The 19,426-nt window shown below is 38.8% G+C and overlaps 4 protein-coding genes and 2 non-coding genes across 6 annotated transcripts; 2 read left to right on the top strand and 4 right to left on the bottom strand.

The window, feature by feature from the left end:
- Positions 1-988: 988 nt before the first annotated feature.
- On the bottom strand, positions 989-3,466 carry LOC105966046 (FBD-associated F-box protein At5g56370). Its single transcript, XM_012990587.2, has 2 exons — positions 1,789-3,466; positions 989-1,256 (listed from the first exon to the last, which is right to left on the bottom strand). Exon 1 carries the CDS (start codon positions 3,266-3,268, stop codon positions 1,790-1,792), a length of 1,479 nt encoding a protein of 492 aa, XP_012846041.2. The 5' UTR covers positions 3,269-3,466; the 3' UTR covers positions 989-1,256; position 1,789.
- Positions 3,467-4,920: 1,454 nt separating this feature from the next.
- LOC105966036 (putative F-box/LRR-repeat protein At5g41840) lies at positions 4,921-7,570 on the bottom strand. The gene is made up of 3 exons (XM_088818558.1): positions 7,445-7,570; positions 5,895-7,359; positions 4,921-5,242 (listed from the first exon to the last, which is right to left on the bottom strand). Exon 2 carries the CDS (start codon positions 7,355-7,357, stop codon positions 5,897-5,899), a length of 1,461 nt encoding a protein of 486 aa, XP_088674684.1. The 5' UTR covers positions 7,358-7,359; positions 7,445-7,570; the 3' UTR covers positions 4,921-5,242; positions 5,895-5,896.
- A 2,436-nt stretch (positions 7,571-10,006) lies between these two features.
- TRNAM-CAU (transfer RNA methionine (anticodon CAU)) lies at positions 10,007-10,078 on the top strand. Its single transcript has one exon. It is a non-coding gene; the product is annotated as a tRNA-Met (tRNA).
- A 98-nt stretch (positions 10,079-10,176) lies between these two features.
- TRNAA-UGC (transfer RNA alanine (anticodon UGC)) lies at positions 10,177-10,249 on the top strand. Its single transcript has one exon. It is a non-coding gene; the product is annotated as a tRNA-Ala (tRNA).
- A 2,195-nt stretch (positions 10,250-12,444) lies between these two features.
- On the bottom strand, positions 12,445-14,887 carry LOC105966043 (FBD-associated F-box protein At5g56370-like). The gene is made up of 2 exons (XM_012990583.2): positions 13,218-14,887; positions 12,445-12,683 (listed from the first exon to the last, which is right to left on the bottom strand). Exon 1 carries the CDS (start codon positions 14,692-14,694, stop codon positions 13,219-13,221), a length of 1,476 nt encoding a protein of 491 aa, XP_012846037.2. The 5' UTR covers positions 14,695-14,887; the 3' UTR covers positions 12,445-12,683; position 13,218.
- Positions 14,888-16,439: 1,552 nt separating this feature from the next.
- LOC105966038 (putative F-box/LRR-repeat protein At5g41840) lies at positions 16,440-19,051 on the bottom strand. The gene is made up of 3 exons (XM_012990579.2): positions 18,933-19,051; positions 17,379-18,843; positions 16,440-16,725 (listed from the first exon to the last, which is right to left on the bottom strand). The coding sequence occupies exon 2, from the start codon at positions 18,839-18,841 to the stop codon at positions 17,381-17,383; it is 1,461 nt and encodes a 486-aa protein (XP_012846033.2). The 5' UTR covers positions 18,842-18,843; positions 18,933-19,051; the 3' UTR covers positions 16,440-16,725; positions 17,379-17,380.
- Positions 19,052-19,426: the final 375 nt, after the last annotated feature.

Raw genomic sequence — 19,426 nt, 5'->3', positions numbered from 1 at the left:
ACATCCACCATAGGTTACATAATAAAAACTAAAATGTTAATGTTTATGAGCTCATAATTAGTGTTTGGCTTAATTACAAATAACAACTGAGGTATACCTAAATTACGAAAACTCCTCTCCTATTTACGAAATAACAATTTGCCCCCTCAAAAGTTAACTTATCTTAAAATATCTTAACATAAATTAAACTATGAAATATCTAAACTACACCTATATTAAAACAAAATAAACAATCGCATGGTCATCAATTCCTTATTAAAGGTGTTGCACTTCGCCCTCTAAAAAATGTCTTTTTTGCACTTCCTCCCCTCAAAATAGGAAAACGAGATTGTCCCCTTCGAAATATATAACACGGTGCACTTTGCCCCAAATGCGTATTCCCGATATAATTCTCGCCGATAAAAATGGAGGTGAAGAAATGAGAAGCTTGTGAGGTATGTAAATTTGGCAACTCCAAGGTGTTTTTGGGGATGTAGTTGATGAAGAAAATGGAGAAGGAAGAAGAGAATAAGTGAAAAATGTGCACAAAAACATGGCATTTTGCCGTTTTTGAAATTTTAGCGTGCACCGCTAATCAATTTCGATTTCGGGGTGTGAAACGCAATTCACTCATTTGTTATGTTTGATTTGGTGAAACAAGAAAGGGTAAATAGCATTTTGCCGCCTGTACTTTGGTTCGTTTTTTCATTTTGCCACCTTAAAAAAAAGGTTGAACGATCGCATCAAAACTCGTTTGGCAACGTGGCACAAAAAAACTAGTTCTGATGCGATCGTTCAATCTTCTTCCCTAAGGTGGCAAAATGAAAAAAACGGACCAAAGTACAAACGGCAAAATGCTATTTACTCTTTCTTGTTTCACCAAATCAAACTTAAAAAATGAGTGAATTGCGTTTCATGCCCGAAATCGACATTGATTAGCGGCGCACCCTAAAATTTCAAAAACGGCAAATGACATACGATCAAATTATACAGCATAATGCACCCTATATCAGGTAAGATAATGAAGTCATTTAATTTATAAAGGTTTAATTCAACTTAGTTCAATACAAACATCCAAAAACATGGTTTAATTTAACTTAGTTCAATACAAACATCGAAGAAAAAATTCGACTATGAAATGTAGTTTCTCTTATAAACATACAACATTACACTTCTCGGATACAGCTTCATTTCTGTCTCTATCAGCTTGATCGAATTCTGCACTACGGTCTTGCCTTCGCTATAGTCATGATGCTTTCCGGTTGGAACCGAACGCCCTGCATTGCATTTATCGAGTAATAACAATAATGTTTAGCTTAGTTTTCGAGCAAAAATCGGAAAAAGGGAAAAAAATTATAATAATAATAATGGTAGTAGAATCTCTCTCCTATATTATGGTCTCGTCATACTTCTCGTTGAATCGCTACAGACAAAAAAAGCAACGGCCATGTAGCTAAAATTAAAACGATATGTACTAGGGTTTAATCAAGCCACAATCCATATTTGGAAAATATATATATATTTTATCCAACTCTTATAAGCACGAAAAGTCGACAGTAAATCATCATATAATATTAATCGACCGACCTATCGGAAGTTACGGTTTGTATTCATTTAATGAAACATGTTTTTCGACAATGAATACAATGATTTTTTATTTTCCAGGTTTCGCAGCTAAAATCGGATTTATCGAAGTTAAATACAAATCTAATTAACCATACCGTTACACCAATTAAAAACGAGTCCGTTCGAGAAGTTTATAAAATAGTGCTTGAATTAGAAGTCGAAAAAAAATAGAAGTGGACTCACATTAATCTCGATCACTCCATTTCATTCGAATCCGAAACTCCGTAAATTCAGTTTCCGACAGCTTCGTCACTTCAAAGGGCTGCCATTCCAGTCGGATCTCAACGAGACCTTCAAAGGTTAAACCCTCCAAATCCCGCCAGATTTCTCGGTTTCCGTTTTCTATCATATTTGTGAATTTGCCGAAGAACTCACCAGCTTCCTTCTGTTTCCTTTCGTCGGTCCAAGTTCCTTTCCCTAACCATTGCGGAGTTACTTTCCTCGGACGACAAATACAAAACAAACCACTTAATACGTACGGAAATAACGACAATTGGCCGATTTCCAGCCTGAAATTCTCCACCACAACCGGCTTATAATTACCACCGTTAATATTGTCGCGTACTAGAATATCTTCTTCGATTTGCAGATCGAAACGCGCAAGATGAAAAATCTGCAGAGTGATTTCGGACCGACGTAAATCCCGGAGCAACGCACTTAGTCTGAGGAACCACGACTGAGCGTCGTTCGCACCATCGTCCCGCATGTACAGTTTCAAATTCGATCTCCCGGAAGCCGGCGCGAAAGAGACGGACGGAATAACGAGCCCCGTGTATTCGTAATACTCCATGTTTGGGGCATCGATGCATAACACCGGAGATCTGTCGACCGAATTGATGGCGATTTCCACGTTCGCTAGATATAAAGACTTGATATTACATAACTCACGGCCGTGAAACCGAATCTTACTCCCGAAAATCTTGACTTTCTCGAGAGGAGTCGGGGCGTCGATTTCGATGCTGCATTCGTCTTTTTGATAAGTGACGTCGTTAATGAAAATGAACTGCTTGAGATTTTTGTGAAGCTTCGTCTCCAACTTTATATTCGTCAACCCTTTACAATCTTGGAACCACATACTCGCAAGCAAAGCGCAGCTCGATATCACCTTGTCGAAAATCTCTTGCTCGATCGAGACGTTTTGGAGGCGGAGTACTTGCAGACGCACAAAGGGTATATTCTCGGGAATATTCCGGCCCAAATCGCAATTATACAGCCACAAAAGCGTGAGGGGTTCGGCTTTCAGGACCACCGGCAAATCGACCATCACACCGACCTCATGTTTCGAAAGAAAGTAAAGACGAAAATCGTTTACGCCCATGGATTCGAGGTTCGGGATCCACTTATCGAGAAGCGAAACCGACACATGGTTCGACATGTGAAGGTGAAACTCCTCCAAGCGCAACCCTTGATCGAGGTATCCGCGTAGAGTCTCGTCGACAACGGATAGAAATTCTTGTTCCTTACCTCTGAAGTAATTGTCGTTGTCGGAAAAAACGAGATTGGGGCGAGTGCGCCAAATGTGGCGCCAGGGTTTCGACAAGACAGAGGTTCGGACAGCTTCTTCTTGGGAGAGGAGACACAGAATTCTCTGCAGGATCTCTTTCGGCAACTCCGATAGCATATCCATGGATTCCGGTCGGCGATCTGAGTTTGCCTTTTTCATGCCTGTAATAAATAACCAAAACCCTAATGAAATGCCATTGGGAAAATCAGAACTGTAGAAACCCTAATTCAATGAAACACTGATTTTGGGGGAGAGAGAGAAGAGCGGCGGTGAATTCGATGAAGAGGTGATTTGCTGCTGACAGTGAATTGAAATGATTTTTTTTAGGTTAAAAGTAGCCGCCGTTCTTTCTTAATTTTGCTGAAAGTGTCATGTAATAAGAAAACCCTAATTGAAACTTGTGTGAAATGACGTTTTTACCCTTGAACAGTTTTCATTGAAGGAACTCTTTCGGACAACCTGGATTGAGCAGGAATAAAAGTTTATGCCCTAATTATTTTATCTTTCTAAGGTAAAATTGTCTGCAAATGGTGTTAAAATCTCAACTAGTTATAATTTGAAGAAAAATATATTTTCGATCCCGATTTGGTAAATAGTATACGTTTTCTTGAGGTGTTGGCCGTTTACATTATGATTTTGTTGAAAATGAAACGAAAAGATACCTTATTTACAGAGTTTAGTTACGTACGTACGTTCATGGTGCCGGAGAAGCAAATACAACATGAATATTCAAGTACTTCTAATAATAGTGAGCATATTTTAAAACCCTCGACTAGTTTTGGCCGAGGCTCAATTTGCGAGCTTATTTAGAGCCTGTTTGGCTGAGGTCATAAGATGTTAAAAATAGCTTATAAGATGATTGAGAGCTTAAAAGAATTGCATAAAGAGTTTATTTGGAAACCTTACTTGAATAATGTAATTAAGCTTAGAACTCGATTCACAAGCTTCATTCCATTTCAACCGAAAGCAGATACGGTTACTCAGCAAAATCTATTCTTGATCTTCCGAGTAATCAAGATCAAGATTTGGTCGAGTACACCAAATGTTACGCCACGATTTGGACAATACAGATGTTCGAACAACATCTTTTCAGGACAGAATAAAGAATTTTCTGCAAGATCTCTTTCGGCAACTCCGATGTTCTATTCATGGAGTTGAAGCCCTACAATGAAACCCTAAATTAAGAAATTTTCAACCTTGGTAATTATATGCTGAAATCTTTCAAACCCTAATACGCCCTAAAGATTTTCTTGCTAAATAAATCATAAAAAAACCTTCTTTTTTTGTATTACACAGTAAATAAACAATCGCTTGGTCATCGATTCCGTAATAAATGTGTTGCACTTCACTCTCTAATAAAGCCCCTTTTGCACTTTCCCCCCTCAAAATAGGAAAACGGGACTGTCTCCCTCGAAACATACAACTCTGGTGCAGTTTGCCCCGAATGTGTATTTTCGATAAAAATAGAGGTGAAGAACGAGAAGCTTGTGAGGTACGTAAACTACTCTTTGCTGTGTGAGTTTCTAATATTATTAATCTTTACAAGAATTGAGATAAATAGGGTGAAAATGAAAAACGGGCAAAAGTACAGGCAGCAAAATGTTATTTACCCTTTTTTTTACCAAATCAAACATGAAAAACAAGTGAATTGCATTTTAAACCCCAAAACCGACATTGATTAGCGGCGCATAAAATTTCAAAAACGGCAAGTACACCATCAAATTATATATCACACAACATAATGCACCCTATACGTACCTATGCACGATTAACAAATAACTATTCGTACGTATGCATTGCAATACGACACGTAGATAACAATGTATTTTATCATTAGAAATAAACCATAATGGATCAAGAAATTGTCATAATAAACAACAAGCTAATCAACATATATGTCTTAAACAATTCAACAATTTTCCCAAGAGATCGATTTCTCAGTCTCGGAAGATAAGGAAGTCATTATAAAAACATTGACGAAAAATTCGAATATGAAAATGTAATTTCCCTTTCACACATACAACATTACACTTGTCGGATTCAGCTTTCTTTACTCTCAATCAGCTTCATAGAATTCTGGATTACGGTCTTGCCTTCGCTAGTGAAGATGCTTTCCGGGTCGAACCAAACGCCCTGCATTTATCGAGTAAGAACAAGAATGCTTAGCTTGGGTTCAAACAAAAATCAGAAATATATATAAATTAAAAAAAGAAAAGAAAAAGAAGCCAATTGAAAGTAGAATCGTCGAATTTCAGAGAAAGTTAGCTAGTCGTTTTCGTAAGTAAAGGCGAAAGGCAAAAGTAGTGCAACTAATCCGAGGAGGTACAAATCTTTGTTAGTCAATATTATGATCAAAAGAAGTAATGAAGACACAAGCCGTAATCGAACGACATATAGGAAGTTATGATTTGTATATATATATATAATGAATATCAAATCAGATTTATCGTATTTCGTTGAATACGTCATTGTTCAACGAGTATATAAAGCTTAACTAGATTTTATATACAATCACGTATTAACCAGCCTTCATGAGAAGCCTACTCCAACGCATAAACGAGGACAACGTACCCTAAAAAAAATTCAGCAATCAAAGGTAAATACCAATTCAAATCGAGTACGATCGAAAATTTATGAAAATAGTGCTCGAATTAACAAAAATCGTAAACAAGCGAACTATATACAACAAACGAACACGTCTTAAAAGTCAATAAATTCACAGAAAAAATGTTTAAATGATTTTCTTTTCGTTGTCTATGATTCTAAAGATTAGAAGTGGACTCACATTTAATCTCGATCACTCCATTTCAATCGAACCCGAAATTCCTTAAACATAGATTCCGGCAACTTCGCCACATTAATTACAGGTTGCCATTCTTGTTGAACCCGATTAAAACGTTCGACGGTTAACCCCTCCAAATCTCGCCAGATTTCTCGGTTTCCGCTATCTATCATCTTTTTGATTTTGCGGAAAAACTCACTGAGTTCCTCCAGTTCCGTTTCTTTGTAGCAACTTCTGTGCGGAGTTACGTTTTTCGGACGACAAATACAAAACAAACCATTTAATACAAACGGAAACGCGGAGAAATGATTGATCTCCAGTATAAAATTCTCCACCAAAACCGGCTTATTACCACCACTAATCGCGTCGCGCATTAAAATGCCTTCTTCGATGCGCAGATCGAAACGGGCGAGATGAAATATTTTCAGACAAATTTCGGACTTTCGTAAACCCTGGAGCAATTTACTCAGCCGTAGGAACCACGACTGCGCATCTTCCGCGTCGTCGTCCCGCATATACAGCCTCAAAGTCGACTTCCCGGAAGTCGGTGCGAAAGACACGTACGGGATAACGGGTCCCGTGTACTCGTAAACTTCCATGTTCGGGGCATCGATAAAAAACACCTGAGATTCTTCGACCAAATCGCTAGAGAGTACCGCATTCGCTACACATAAAGACTTGAGATTACAGAACTCGTGGCCGAGAAACCGAATCCTGCTCCCGTAAATCTTGACCATTTCGAGAGACGGGGCACCGACTTCGATCATGCATTCGTCTTTACTATACGCGATGTGATTAATAAAAGTGAAGTTCTTGAGATGTTTGTGAAGCTCCTTGTCCAACTTTATATTTGTCAACCCTTTACATTCTTCGAACCACATATCGGTAAGCAAACCGCAGCTCGAGGCTATCTTATCGAAAATCTCTTGCTCGATCACGACGTTTTTGAGGTGAAGTACTTGTAGACGCACAAACCGTATATTCTCGGGAACATTTCTTCCCAAATCGCAATTAAACACAAACAAAAGCGTGAGGGGTTCGGCTTCGAAGACTACGGGAATATCTACGATTTCCCCAACTTCACGTCTCGAAATAACGTAGAGACGGAAATCGTGCACGCCCATCGCCTCGAGTCTCGGGATCCATTTCTCGAGAAGCGGAACCAACACGTGATTCGACATGCAGAGGTGGAATTCCTCGAGGCACACGCCTTGATCGAGGTAACCCTGTAGGGTCTCGTCGACGACGGATAGGAATTCGTGTTCCTTGTCTTTGAAGTAATCGGCGTCGGATAAAACGAGATTGGGGCGAGTCCGCCAAACGTGGCGCCACGATTTCGACAGGATCGAGGTTCCGGCGGCTTCTTCTTGGGTGAGGAGATACAGAATTTTCTGCAGGATCTCTTTTGGTAGAGAGGATATTCTGTCCATGGAGATCGAGCCCTCTTCTTCCTTTGCCATTTTCATTCCTGTAATAAATAAATAAATAAACCCAAACCCTAATTCGGAAAATCAGAACTATATATAGAAACCCTAGAAATGAAATGTTCTTACAGGATTGTAGATTGAAACACAGATTTTGGGAGAGAGAGAAGAACGGCGGTGAATTCGATGAAGGGGTGATTGATTTTCTGACAGTGCCTCGAAATGATTTTCAGTAGCCGCCGTACTTTCTTAATTCGCTGAAAGTCATGTAATAAGAAAACCCTAATTAAGACTTATGTTAAATGACGTTTTTACCCTTGATCAGATATATGTATGCCTGAGTCTATTTTCATTGGGAAAAGAAGTTTCTGCTCTAATTATTTTATCTTTCTAAGGTAAATTGTCTGGTGTGAAATCTCAACTAAATATTTGAAGAAAAATGTATATTTCCGACTCCGATTTTGTAAATAGTATACGTTTTCTTGAGATATTGACGACACACGTTATGATTTTGTTCGGAGACTTGCCGTCTTAATTTTTATGAATTCATGAGCCAATAGATGGATAATTGGAAGACTTTGGAGTTTTTAGTAATTTTTGGATCATAAATTTCTCATTGAGCAAGCTTGGAAAAGAGGTCCTTAAGCATATATTCACTCTCTATGTGAAGAGTTTTACTTAATTACAAAATATCAAATATATATAAAAATTTAGTTCGAGAGCTTATTCGGAGAGTTTAATTGAAAAGAAACAAAAACATACATTATTTACAGAGTTTAGTTACGTACGTACGTACGTTCATGGTAGGAGAAGCAAACAACATGCAAATTCAAGTACTTCTCTATTATTAGCATAGTTTAAAACCCTTAATTAGTTTGGAGAACTTTACTTATAAAGATTAGACCATATAGTTTACTTGGAGAGCTTAATTACTTAGCAGACAAATTAAATATGCATTTCAACTAATTTTAATTAAAAGCTTAGTTCATTAGTTAGAAAGCTTGACTACAAAACTCAACTAACAAGAAATAGAGAGCTTATTTGCATATTTTAGTTAAACTAAGTAGGTAGGCGTGTGTTGCACGTCTTGTATTAATTTGCTGACGATTTAGATAATTGTTGAAGATTATGGAATGTTCCGAAAAAATATAACGGAAAAAAGAAAAGATATTACACTCAACTGAATAAGTTTTAGTTAACTGATTTCTGAAATAACTCTAAGTTATTACGACGACTGTGAAGTACTAATAGAGTAAACGGAGAAAATTTAAAGATAATTATCAAATGCAAAAAGTTCATGTTTTATAAGAAGTCGACTCACAAGCTTCCCTGTGTTATTCAGCCGAAAGCAGATACCATCAAAGTCGAGCAACGATGCAGATACTTACAACTTCGCTACCCTTTAAAGGTTGCCGTTCTTGTCCGCTTTCATTCAAACTTTCAATGGTTAAATCCTCCAAATCTTGCCAAACCCGATCTTGGCACATCACCCCTGTAAATTTCTAATTTCCGCAATTTACCCCTTCAAAAATTTTAAAAGTGAATGTCCCCCTTCAAAATATTATTCTTGTTGCACATTGACCCGATAGCAAAATTCCGATGGATTATTCATCGGAATTTAGTATTTTTGTTGCACATTGCCCCTTTAAAATGTTATTTTTGTTGCACAATGCCCTCAAAATTGGTTTATGGGGCAAAGTGCAATTAATATAATATTTCAAAGCCGGAATATCCATTTTTTTATTTTTACGAGGGGAAAGTGCGAAAAACAGAAATTTATAGGGGACAAAGTGCATTTTGTCCTATAGTTTTTATACTTAATAGGACCATTTTTGAAAAACAGAAATGTGGATAGGCTGCTAGCAATAGGAGTGTGAATTAGAGTTTCAATACATGCTACTGTTACACCAATTTCAAAAGATGAAAGTTCAGAAAAATCAAGAAGTTTAAATTAATAAATCAGCGATAACATGCAATTTCCTCACCAACTCTCTCACTTCGCAGATGGTAGAGCGCACGGGGTTCGATCCCCCGCATCTCCATATTGGTGTGTACCAATGTACATTTGCAGCAAATTATATGCACTAATCTCATTATTGTTGCCTATATATTATATGTATCCAGAAAATTTGCCTTTTATAATGGATGATAATATATATGCTTTCATGCATCAGCACATATATTTGGAATCGTTGGTTCAACGAGCGCGCGCAATCTTTGATGTGTAGATCTCCACCTAGCTAGTTATTTTGTTCCGGTCAGAAAACGGGAAACAAAACCGGTTTTATATAAACAAGGAAAAAAAGGGGGAAGAAAAGGTTTGTTCTTCTCCATTCTCCATTTGTTCTGTTTAGGCGGTCAGTGATCGATGGTGGCTCGTGGGGAGCTATAGGAAAATTCCGGTTGGCCCGGTATAACGTGTATTAATTACGAAAAACGAAAGACGAGGAAAATTCCGGTTGGCCCGGTATAACGTGTATTAATTACGAAAAACGAAAGACGATGGTGGCTTGTGGGGAGCTATAGGAAAATTCCGGTTGGCCCGGTATAACGTGTATTAATTACGAAAAACGAAAGACAAATCAAAGAAGATCGTCGGGGTCAATCCACCAAAGCATTGCATGGAGCTTTTCCCATGTCCAAAATGTAATCGGCATTGTTCTAAACTAAAAGCTTCAACATGAACACATAATCAGAGTGGCGCAGCGGAAGCGTGGTGGGCCCATAACCCACAGGTCCCAGGATCGAAACCTGGCTCTGATATTGAGTGGCTTTCCTTCTGATTCGTTTTTTCCGGTTTTTTGTATTGAATTATTTTGAGGTTTTGGTTATATAACTGCATAAGTAAAGCTTTAACAAATGGGGATGTAGCTCAAATGGTAGAGCGCTCGCTTTGCATGCGAGAGACACGGGGTTCGATCCCCCGCATCTCCATTAACTATAAATTTTGTTTCTATAGAAAGAAATCATACAACATAACTTTTTTTTAACAATCAAATTTAAATATTTGTATAGTGGACTCACAATCTTGATATATCACTCCATTGCAATCGAACCCGAAAGTTCGAAAATCCAGATACCGACAAATTCGCCATCTGTAAACGTTTCCATTTTCGTCGGCTCTCGTCATATCCTTGAATGGTAAAATCCTCCAAATCTCGCCAGATTTCTCGGTTTCCACTCTCTCTCATCTTTTCGATCTTGCGTAAACACTCTCCGAGTTCCTTCAGTTGCTTTTCTTTGTTCCGATGCCCTTGCGAGAACCAGCTCGGATTTATGTTTGTCGGACAACAAATACAAAATAAACCGTTTAAAACGGATAAATACGAAGACAAATGGCGGCGAATGTGCAGAGTCAAATGCTCCACCACAACAGGCTTATTACCACCACCATTATTATTAATAGTGTCGTGTACTAGAATCTCTTCTTCGACTTGCGGTTCGTCGCGGGAAAAACAAACGATAGTCAGAGAAATTTCGGAACGACGTAAAGCCCGGAGCAGTTGACTTAGTCTGAGGAACCACGGCTGACCGTCACAACCACGCATGTATAGTTGCAGATTCGACTTCATGCAAGCTGGCGCGAACGAGACGGTCGGGATAAAAGATCCCGTATACTTAAAATACTTTACGTTGGGGGCGTCAATACACGGCTGCTGAGATTGTTCGACGGAATTATCGGTGGAGATTTCGACATCCGATAGATACAAAGACTTCAGACTGCCGAATCTAACGTTGCGAAACCGAATCTTGCATCCTTTAATGTGGACCGTTTCGAGGGTCGGGACGACGTCGTCGATTTCGACGATGCATTCGTCTCGTGACTGACGAAACTGACGTGCTTGAGATATCTGTGTAGCTTCTTCTCCAAGGTAATAGTTTTCAACCCTTCGCACTTTTGCAACCACACATCGGTAAGCAAATGGCAGCTCGATATTATCTTGTCGAAAATCTCTTGCTCGATCGAGACGCATTGGAGGCGAAGTACTTGTAGACGCACAAAGGGTATATTCTCGGGAATATTCTGTCCCAAATTGCAATCATACAGCCACAAAAGCTTCAAGGCTTCGGCTTTTAGAACTACCGGCAGATGGACGATTCCCCGAACGCTATTTTTCGAAAGAATCGAAAGCTGAAACTCCTTTACGCCCATAGTACTCGTCGTGAGTAATGTGATCCATTTATCGAGAAGCAAAACCAATTCACGATCCGAATAATCGCCCGACGATATGCCGAGGCGAAATTCGTCTAGGCACATCCTTTGATCACAGTATCCCTGTAAAGTATTCTTCTATTTACCAAATAACAATTTGCCCCCTCAAAAGTTGACGTATCTTAAAATAACATAAACAATCACTTGGCCATAAATTCCATAATAAAGGTGTTGCACTTGGCCCTCTAAAAAATGCCTTTCTTGCAATTCCTCCCCTCAAAATAGGAAAATGAAATTGTCCCCTTCAAAACATATATCTCGGTGCACTTTGCTCCAAATGCGTATTTTTGGTCCAATTCTCGACGATAAAAATGGAGGTGAAGAAACGAGAAGCTCGTGAGGTATGTAAATTTGGCAACTCCAAGGTGTTTTGGGGGATGTGGTTAATGAAGAAAATGGAGAAGGAATAAGAGAATAAATGAAAAATGTGGAACAAAAACATGGCATTTTGCCGCATGCACTTTGCCGTTTTTGAAGTTTTAGCATGCACCGCTAATCAATGTCGATTTCGGGGTGTGAAACGCAATTCACTCATTTGTTATGTTTGATTTGGTGAAATAAGAAAGGGTAAATAGCATTTTGCCGCCTGTACTTTGATTCGTTTTTCATTTTGCCACCTTGAAGAAAAGGTTGAACGATCGCATCAAAACTCGTTTGGCAACGTGGCACAAAAAAACTAGTTCTGCTGCGATCGTTCAACCTTTTCTTCAAGGTGGCAAAATAAAAACGGACCGAAGTACATACGGCAAAATGCTATTTACTCTTTCTTGTTTCACCAAAATCAAACTTAAAAACTGAGTGAACTGCGTTTCACGCCCCGAAATCGACATTGATTAGCGGCGCACGCTAAAATTTCAGAAACGGCAAATGACACACGATCAAATTATATATATCACACAGCATAATGCAATCTATATCAGGTAAGATAAAGGAAGTCATTTAATTTATAAAGGTTTAATTCAACTTAGTTCAATACAAACATCCAAAAACATTGAAGAAAAAAATTCAACCATGAAATGTAGTTTCTCTTACAAACATACAACATTACACTTGTTGGATACAGCTTCATTTCTCTCTCTATCAGCTTGATCGAATTCTGCACTACGGTCTTGCCTTCGCTATAGTCATGATGCTTTCCGGTTGTAACCGAACGCCCTGCATTGCATTTATCGAGTAATAACAAGGGTGTTTAGCTTAGTTTTCGAGCAAAAATCAGAAAACGGAAAAAAAAAAAAAAAAATAAATAATAATAATAATAATGGTCGTAGAATCTCCTTTATTATATATGGTCTCGTCATACTTCTCGTGGAATCGCTATAGACAAAAAAAGCGACGTCGATGTAGCTCAAATTATAACGATGTGCGTACTAGGGTTTAATCAAGCCACAATCCATATTTGGAAAAAATATATATATTTTTTATCCAACTCTTATAAACACATAAAGTCGTCATATAATATTAATCGACCGACCTATCGGAAGCTACGATTTGTATTCATTTAATGGAACATGTTTTTCAACAATGAATACAATTATTTTTTTTCCAGGTTTCGCAGCTAAAATCAGATTTATCGAAGTTAAATACAAGTCTAATTAACCATACCGTTACACCAATTAAAAACGAGTGCGTCGATAAGTTTATAAAATAGTGCTTGAATTAAAAGCCAAATAAAAATAGAAGTGGACTCACATTAATCTTGATCACTCCATTTCATTTGAATCCGAAACTCCGTAAATTCAGTTTCCGACAGCTTCGTCACTTCAAAGGGCTGCCATTCCAGCCGGATCTCGTTGAGACCTTCAAAGGTGCAACCCTCCAAATCCCGCCAGATTTCTCGGTTTCCATTTTCGATCATCTTTGTGAATTTGCCGAAGAACTCACCGGCTTCCTTCTGTTTCCTTTCGTCGGTCCAAGTTCCTTTCCCTAACCATTGCGGGGTTACTTTCCTCGGACGACAAATACAAAACAAACCACTTAATACGTACGGAAATAACGACAATTGGCCGATTTCCAGCCTGAAATTCTCCACCACAACCGGCTTATAATTACCACCGTTAATATTGTCGCGTACTAGAATATCTTCTTCGATTTGCAGATCGAAACGCGCAAGATGAAAAATCTGCAGAGTGATTTCGGACCGACGTAAATCACGGAGCAACGCACTTAGTCGGAGGAACCACGACTGAGCGTCGTTCACACCGTCGTCCCGCATGTACAGTTTCAAATTCGATCTCCCGGAAGAAGGGGCGAAAGAGACGGATGGAATAACGAGCCCCGTGTATTCGTAATACTCCATGTTCGGGGCATCAACGCATAACACCGGAGATCTGTCGACCGAATTGATGGCGATATCCACGTTCGCTAGATATAAAGACTTGATATTACATAACTCACGGCCGTGAAACCGAATCTTACTGCCGAAAATCTTGACTTTTTCGAGAGTCGGGGCATTGATTTCGATGCTGCAGTCGTCTTTTTGATAAGTGACGTCGTTAATAAAAATGAACTGCTTGAGATGTTTGTGAAGCTTCGTCTCCAACTTGATAGTTGTCAACCCTATACAATCTTGGAACCACATACTAGCAAGCAAAGCACAGCTCGATATCACCTTGTCGAAAATCTCTTGCTCGATCGAGACGTTTTGGAGGCGGAGTGCTTGTAGACGCACAAAGGGTATCTTCTCGGGAATATTCCGGCCCAAATCGCAATTATACAGCCACAAAAGCGTGAGGGGTTCGGCTTTCAGGACCACCGGCAAATCGACCATCCCACCAACCTCATGTTTCGAAAGAAAGTAAAGACGAAAATCGTTTACGCCCATGGATTCGAGCTTGGGGATCCACTTATCGAGAAGCGAAACCGAGACATGGTTCGACATGTGAAGGTGAAACTCCTCCAAGCGCAACCCTTGATCGAGGTATCCGCTTAAAGTCTCGTCCACAACGGATAGAAATTCTTGTTCCTTACCTCTGAAGTAATTGTCGCTGTCGGAAAAAACAAGATTGGGGCGAGTGCGCCAAATGTAGCGCCAGGGTTTCGACAAGACGGAGGTTCGGACAGCTTCTTCTTGGGAGAGGAGACACAGAATTCTCTGCAGGATCTCTTTCGGCAACTCCGATAGCATGTCCATGGATTCCGGTCGGCGATCTGAGTTTGCCTTTTTCATGCCTGTAATAAATAAACCAAACCCTAATGAAATGCCATTGGTAAAATCAGAAGTGTAGAAACCCTAATTCAATGGAACACAGATTTTGGGGGAGAGAGAGAAGAGCGGCGGTGAATTCGATGAAGAGGTGATTTGCTGCAGACAGTTAATTGAAATGATTTTCATTAGGTTAAGAGTAGCCGCCGTTCTTTCTTAATTTTGCTGAAAGTGTCATGTAATAAGAAAACCCTAATTAGAACTTATGTGAAATGACGTTTTTACCCCTGAACAATTTTCATTGAAGGAACTCTTTCAGACAACCTGGATTGAGCAGGAATAGAAGTTTATTTTATCTTTCTAAGGTAAATTGTCTGCAAATGGTGTTAAATCTCAACTAGTTATTATTTGAAGAAAAATATATTTTCGATCCCGATTTGGTGGGGATGGCGGCAAATAGGATACGTTGTCTTGGGGTGTTGACCGCTTACGGTATGATTTTGTTGAAAAGAAACGAAAAAATACTTTATTTACAGAGTTTAGTTACGTACGTTCGTGGTGCTGGAGAAGCAAACACAACATGAAAATTCAAGTGCTTCTAATAGTGAGCATATATAGTTTAAAACCCTCGACTAGTTTTGACCGAGGCTCAATTTGCGAGCTTATTTAGAGCCTGTTTGACTGAGCTTATAAAATGTTAAAAATAGTTTATAAGATGATTGAGAGCTTAAAGGAATTGAATAAAGAGTTTATTTGGAAACCTTACTTAAATAATGTTATTAAGAGTAGAACTCGATTCACAAGCTTCACTCCATTGCAAGCGAAGGCGGAGACGGTTACTCAGCAAAATCGATTCTTGATCCGAGTAATCTTCGCCTAGCAGGTTTATTCGAAGGCGAAATTTCCTCTAAACACAGCTTTTAATTACAGTTTAGCTGTATAGTCTTGTCGACAACCAATAGAAATTCTTGACGGCTTCCTTTGAAGTTGGGGTATGAAAAATCAAGATCGAGATTATGGGGAGTACACCAAATGTTATGCCATGATTTGGACAATACATATGTTCGAACAACATCTATTTGGGAGAGGAAATAAAGAATTCTGTTCATGGAGCTGGAGCCCTCCAATCAAACCCTAAATTAAAAAAATTTCAACCTTGGTAATTATATGCTGAAATCTTTCAAACCCTAATACACCCTAAAGATTTTCATGCTAAATAAATCATAAAAAAAACCTATTTTTGTGTTGTATTATACAGTAAACAAATGATCGCTTGGTCATCGATTCCGTAATATATAAATGTGTTGCACTTGGCTCTCATAAAGGCCTTTTTTGCACTTTCCCACCTCAAAATAGGAAAACGAGAATGGAGGTGAAGAACGAGAAGCTTGTGTGGTATACGTAAACAACTATTTGCTATGTTAGTTTCTAATATTACTCATCTTTACAATAATTGAGATAAATAGGGTGAAAATGAAAAACGGGCAAAAGTACAGACGGCAAAATGCTATTTATCCTGTTCTTTTTTTTTACCAAATCAAACAAAAAAAACCGAGTGAATTGCGTTTCACACAACCAACATCCACATTGATTAGCGGCGCACGATGAAATTTCAAAAACGGCAAAGTACACCATCAAATTATGCCTCACGCAACATAATGCACCCTATACGTACCTATGCACGATTAACAAATAACTATTCGTACGTATGCGCATTGCAATACGACACGTATATAACAATGTATTTTATCATTAGAAATAAACCATAATGGATCAAGAAATTGTCATAATAAACAACAAGCTAATCAACATATATGTCTTAAAAAACAATTCAACAATTTTCCCAAGAGATCGATTTCTCAGTCTCGGAAGATAAGGAAGTCATTATAAAAATATTGACGAAAAATTCGACTATGAAAATGTAATTTCCCTTTCACACATACAACATTACACTCGTCGGATTCAGCTTTCTTTACTCTCAATCAGCTTCATAAAATTCTGGATTACGGTCTTGCCTTCGCTAGTGAAGATGCTTTCCGGGTCGAACCGAACGCCCTGCATTTATCGAGTAATAACAAGAATGCTTAGCTTGGGTTCAAACAAAAATCAGAAATATATATAAATTAAAAAAAAAAAAAAAAAAAAAGCCAATTGAAAGTAGAATCGTCGAATTTCAGAGAGAGTTAGCTAGTCGTTTTCGTAAATAAAGGCGAAAAGGCAAAAGTAGTGCAACTAATCCGACTAGGTACAAATCTTTGTTGTTAGTCAATATTATGATCAAAAGAATTAATGGAGACACAAGCCGTAATCGAACGACATATAGGAAGTTATGATTTGTATATATATAATGAATATCAAATTCAGATTGATCGTGTTTCGTTGAATACCACATTGTTCAACGAGTATATAAAGCTGAACTAAATTTTATATATTATCATGTATTGACCAGCCTGCATGAGAAGCCTACTCCAACGCATAAACGAGGCACAACGTACCCTAAAAAAATTCAGCAATCAAAGGTAAATATCAATTCAAATCGAGTACGATCGAAAATTTATGAAAATAGTGCTCGAATTAACAAAAATCGTAAACAAGCGAACTATATACAACAAACGAACACGTCTTAAAAGTCAATAAATTCACAGAAAAAATGTTTAAATGATTTTTTTTTCGTTGTCTATGATTCTAAAGATTAGAAGTGGACTCACATTTAATCTCGATCACTCCATTTCAATCGAACCCGAAATTCCTTAAACATAGATTCCGGCAACTTCGCCACATTAATTACAGGTTGCCATTCTTGTTGAACCCGATTAAAACGTTCGACGGTTAACCCCTCCAAATCTCGCCAGATTTCTCGGTTTCCGCTATCTATCATCTTTTTGATTTTGCGGAAAAACTCACTGAGTTCCTCCAGTTCCGTTTCTTTGTAGCAACTTCTGTGCGGAGTTACGTTTTTCGGACGACAAATACAAAACAAACCATTTAATACAAACGGAAACGCGGAGAAATGATTGATCTCCAGTATAAAATTCTCCACCACAACCGGCTTATTACCACCACTAATCGCGTCGCGCATTAAAATGCCTTCTTCGATGCGCAGATCGAAACGGGCGAGATGAAATATTTTCAGACAAATTTCGGACTTTCGTAAACCCTGGAGCAATTTACTCAGCCGTAGGAACCACGACTGCGCATCTTCCGCGTCGTCGTCCCGCATATACAGCCTCAAAGTCGACTTCCCGGAAGTCGGTGCGAAAGACACGTACGGGATAACGGGTCCCGTGTACTCGTAAACTTCCATGTTCGGGGCATCGATAAAAAACACCTGAGATTCTTCGACCAAATCGCTAGAGAGTACCGCGTTCGCTATACATAAAGACTTGAGATTACAGAACTCGTGGCCGAGAAACCGAATCCTGCTGCCGTAAATCTTGACCATTTCGAGAGACGGGGCACCGACTTCGATCATGCATTCGTCTTTACTATAGGCGATGTGATTAATAAATGTGAAGTTCTTGAGATTTTTGTGAAGCTCATTGTCCAACTTTATATTTGTCAACCCTTTACATTCTTCGAACCACATATCGGTAAGCGAACCGCAGCTCGAGGCTATCTTATCGAAAATCTCTTGCTCGATCACGACGTTTTTGAGGTGAAGTACTTGTAGACGCACAAACCGTATATTCTCGGGAACATTTCTTCCCAAATCGCAATTAAACACAAACAAAAGCGTGAGGGGTTCGGCTTCGAAGACTACGGGAATATCTACGATTTCCCCAACTTCACGTCTCGAAATAACGTAGAGACGGAAATCGTGCACGCCCATCGGTTCCAGTCTCGGGATCCATTTCTCGAGAAGCGGAACCGACACGTGGTTCGACATGCAGAGGTGGAACTCCTCCAGGCACACGCCTTGATCGAGGTACCCCTGCAGCGTCTCGTCGACGACGGATAGGAATTCTTGTCCCTTGTCTTTGAAGTAATCGGCGTCGGATAAAACGAGATTGAGGCGAGTGCGCCAAACGTGGCGCCACGATTTCGACAGAATCGAGGTTCCGGTGGCTTCTTCTTGGGTGAGGAGATACAGAATTCTCTGCAGGATCTCTTTTGGCAAGGAGGATATTCTGTCCATGGAGATCGAGCCCTCTTCTTCCTTTGCCCTTTTCATTCCTGTAATAAATAATTAAATAAACCCAAACCCTAATTCGGAAAATCAGAACTATATATATATACAAACCCTAGAAATGAAATGTTCTTACAGGAGGATTGTTGATTGAAACACAGATTTTGGGGGAGAGAGAGAAGAACGGCGGTGAATTCGATGAAGGGGTGATTGATTTGCTGACAGTGCCTCGAAATGATTTTCAGTAGCCGCCGTACTTTCTTAATTCGCTGAAAGTCATGTAATAAGAAAACCCTAATTAAAACTTATGTGAAATGACCTTTTTACCCTTGATCTTTATATATATGCCTGAGTCTATTTTCATTGGAATGGAAGTTTCTGCTCTAATGATTTTATTTTTGTAAGGTAAATTGTCTGCAAATGGTGTAAAATCTCAACTAATTATTTGAAAAAAAAAAATTTACGACCCCGATTTGGTAAATTGTATACGTTTTCTTGAGATGTTGACCACATAGGTTATGATTTTGTTCGGAGACTTGCCGTCTTAATTGGAAGATTTTGGAGTTTTTAGTAATATTTGGATCATAAATTTCTCATTGAACAAGCTTTTGTTAAGAGGTCCTTAAGCAT

Source organism: Erythranthe guttata, chromosome 5, assembly GCF_056151865.1.
Source record: "Erythranthe guttata isolate IM_541 chromosome 5, IM_541, whole genome shotgun sequence".
Lineage (NCBI taxonomy): Eukaryota > Viridiplantae > Streptophyta > Magnoliopsida > Lamiales > Phrymaceae > Erythranthe > Erythranthe guttata.
The sequence above is the reverse complement of the archived record's forward strand: the minus strand, read 5'-3'. Positions and strand labels throughout refer to the sequence as shown.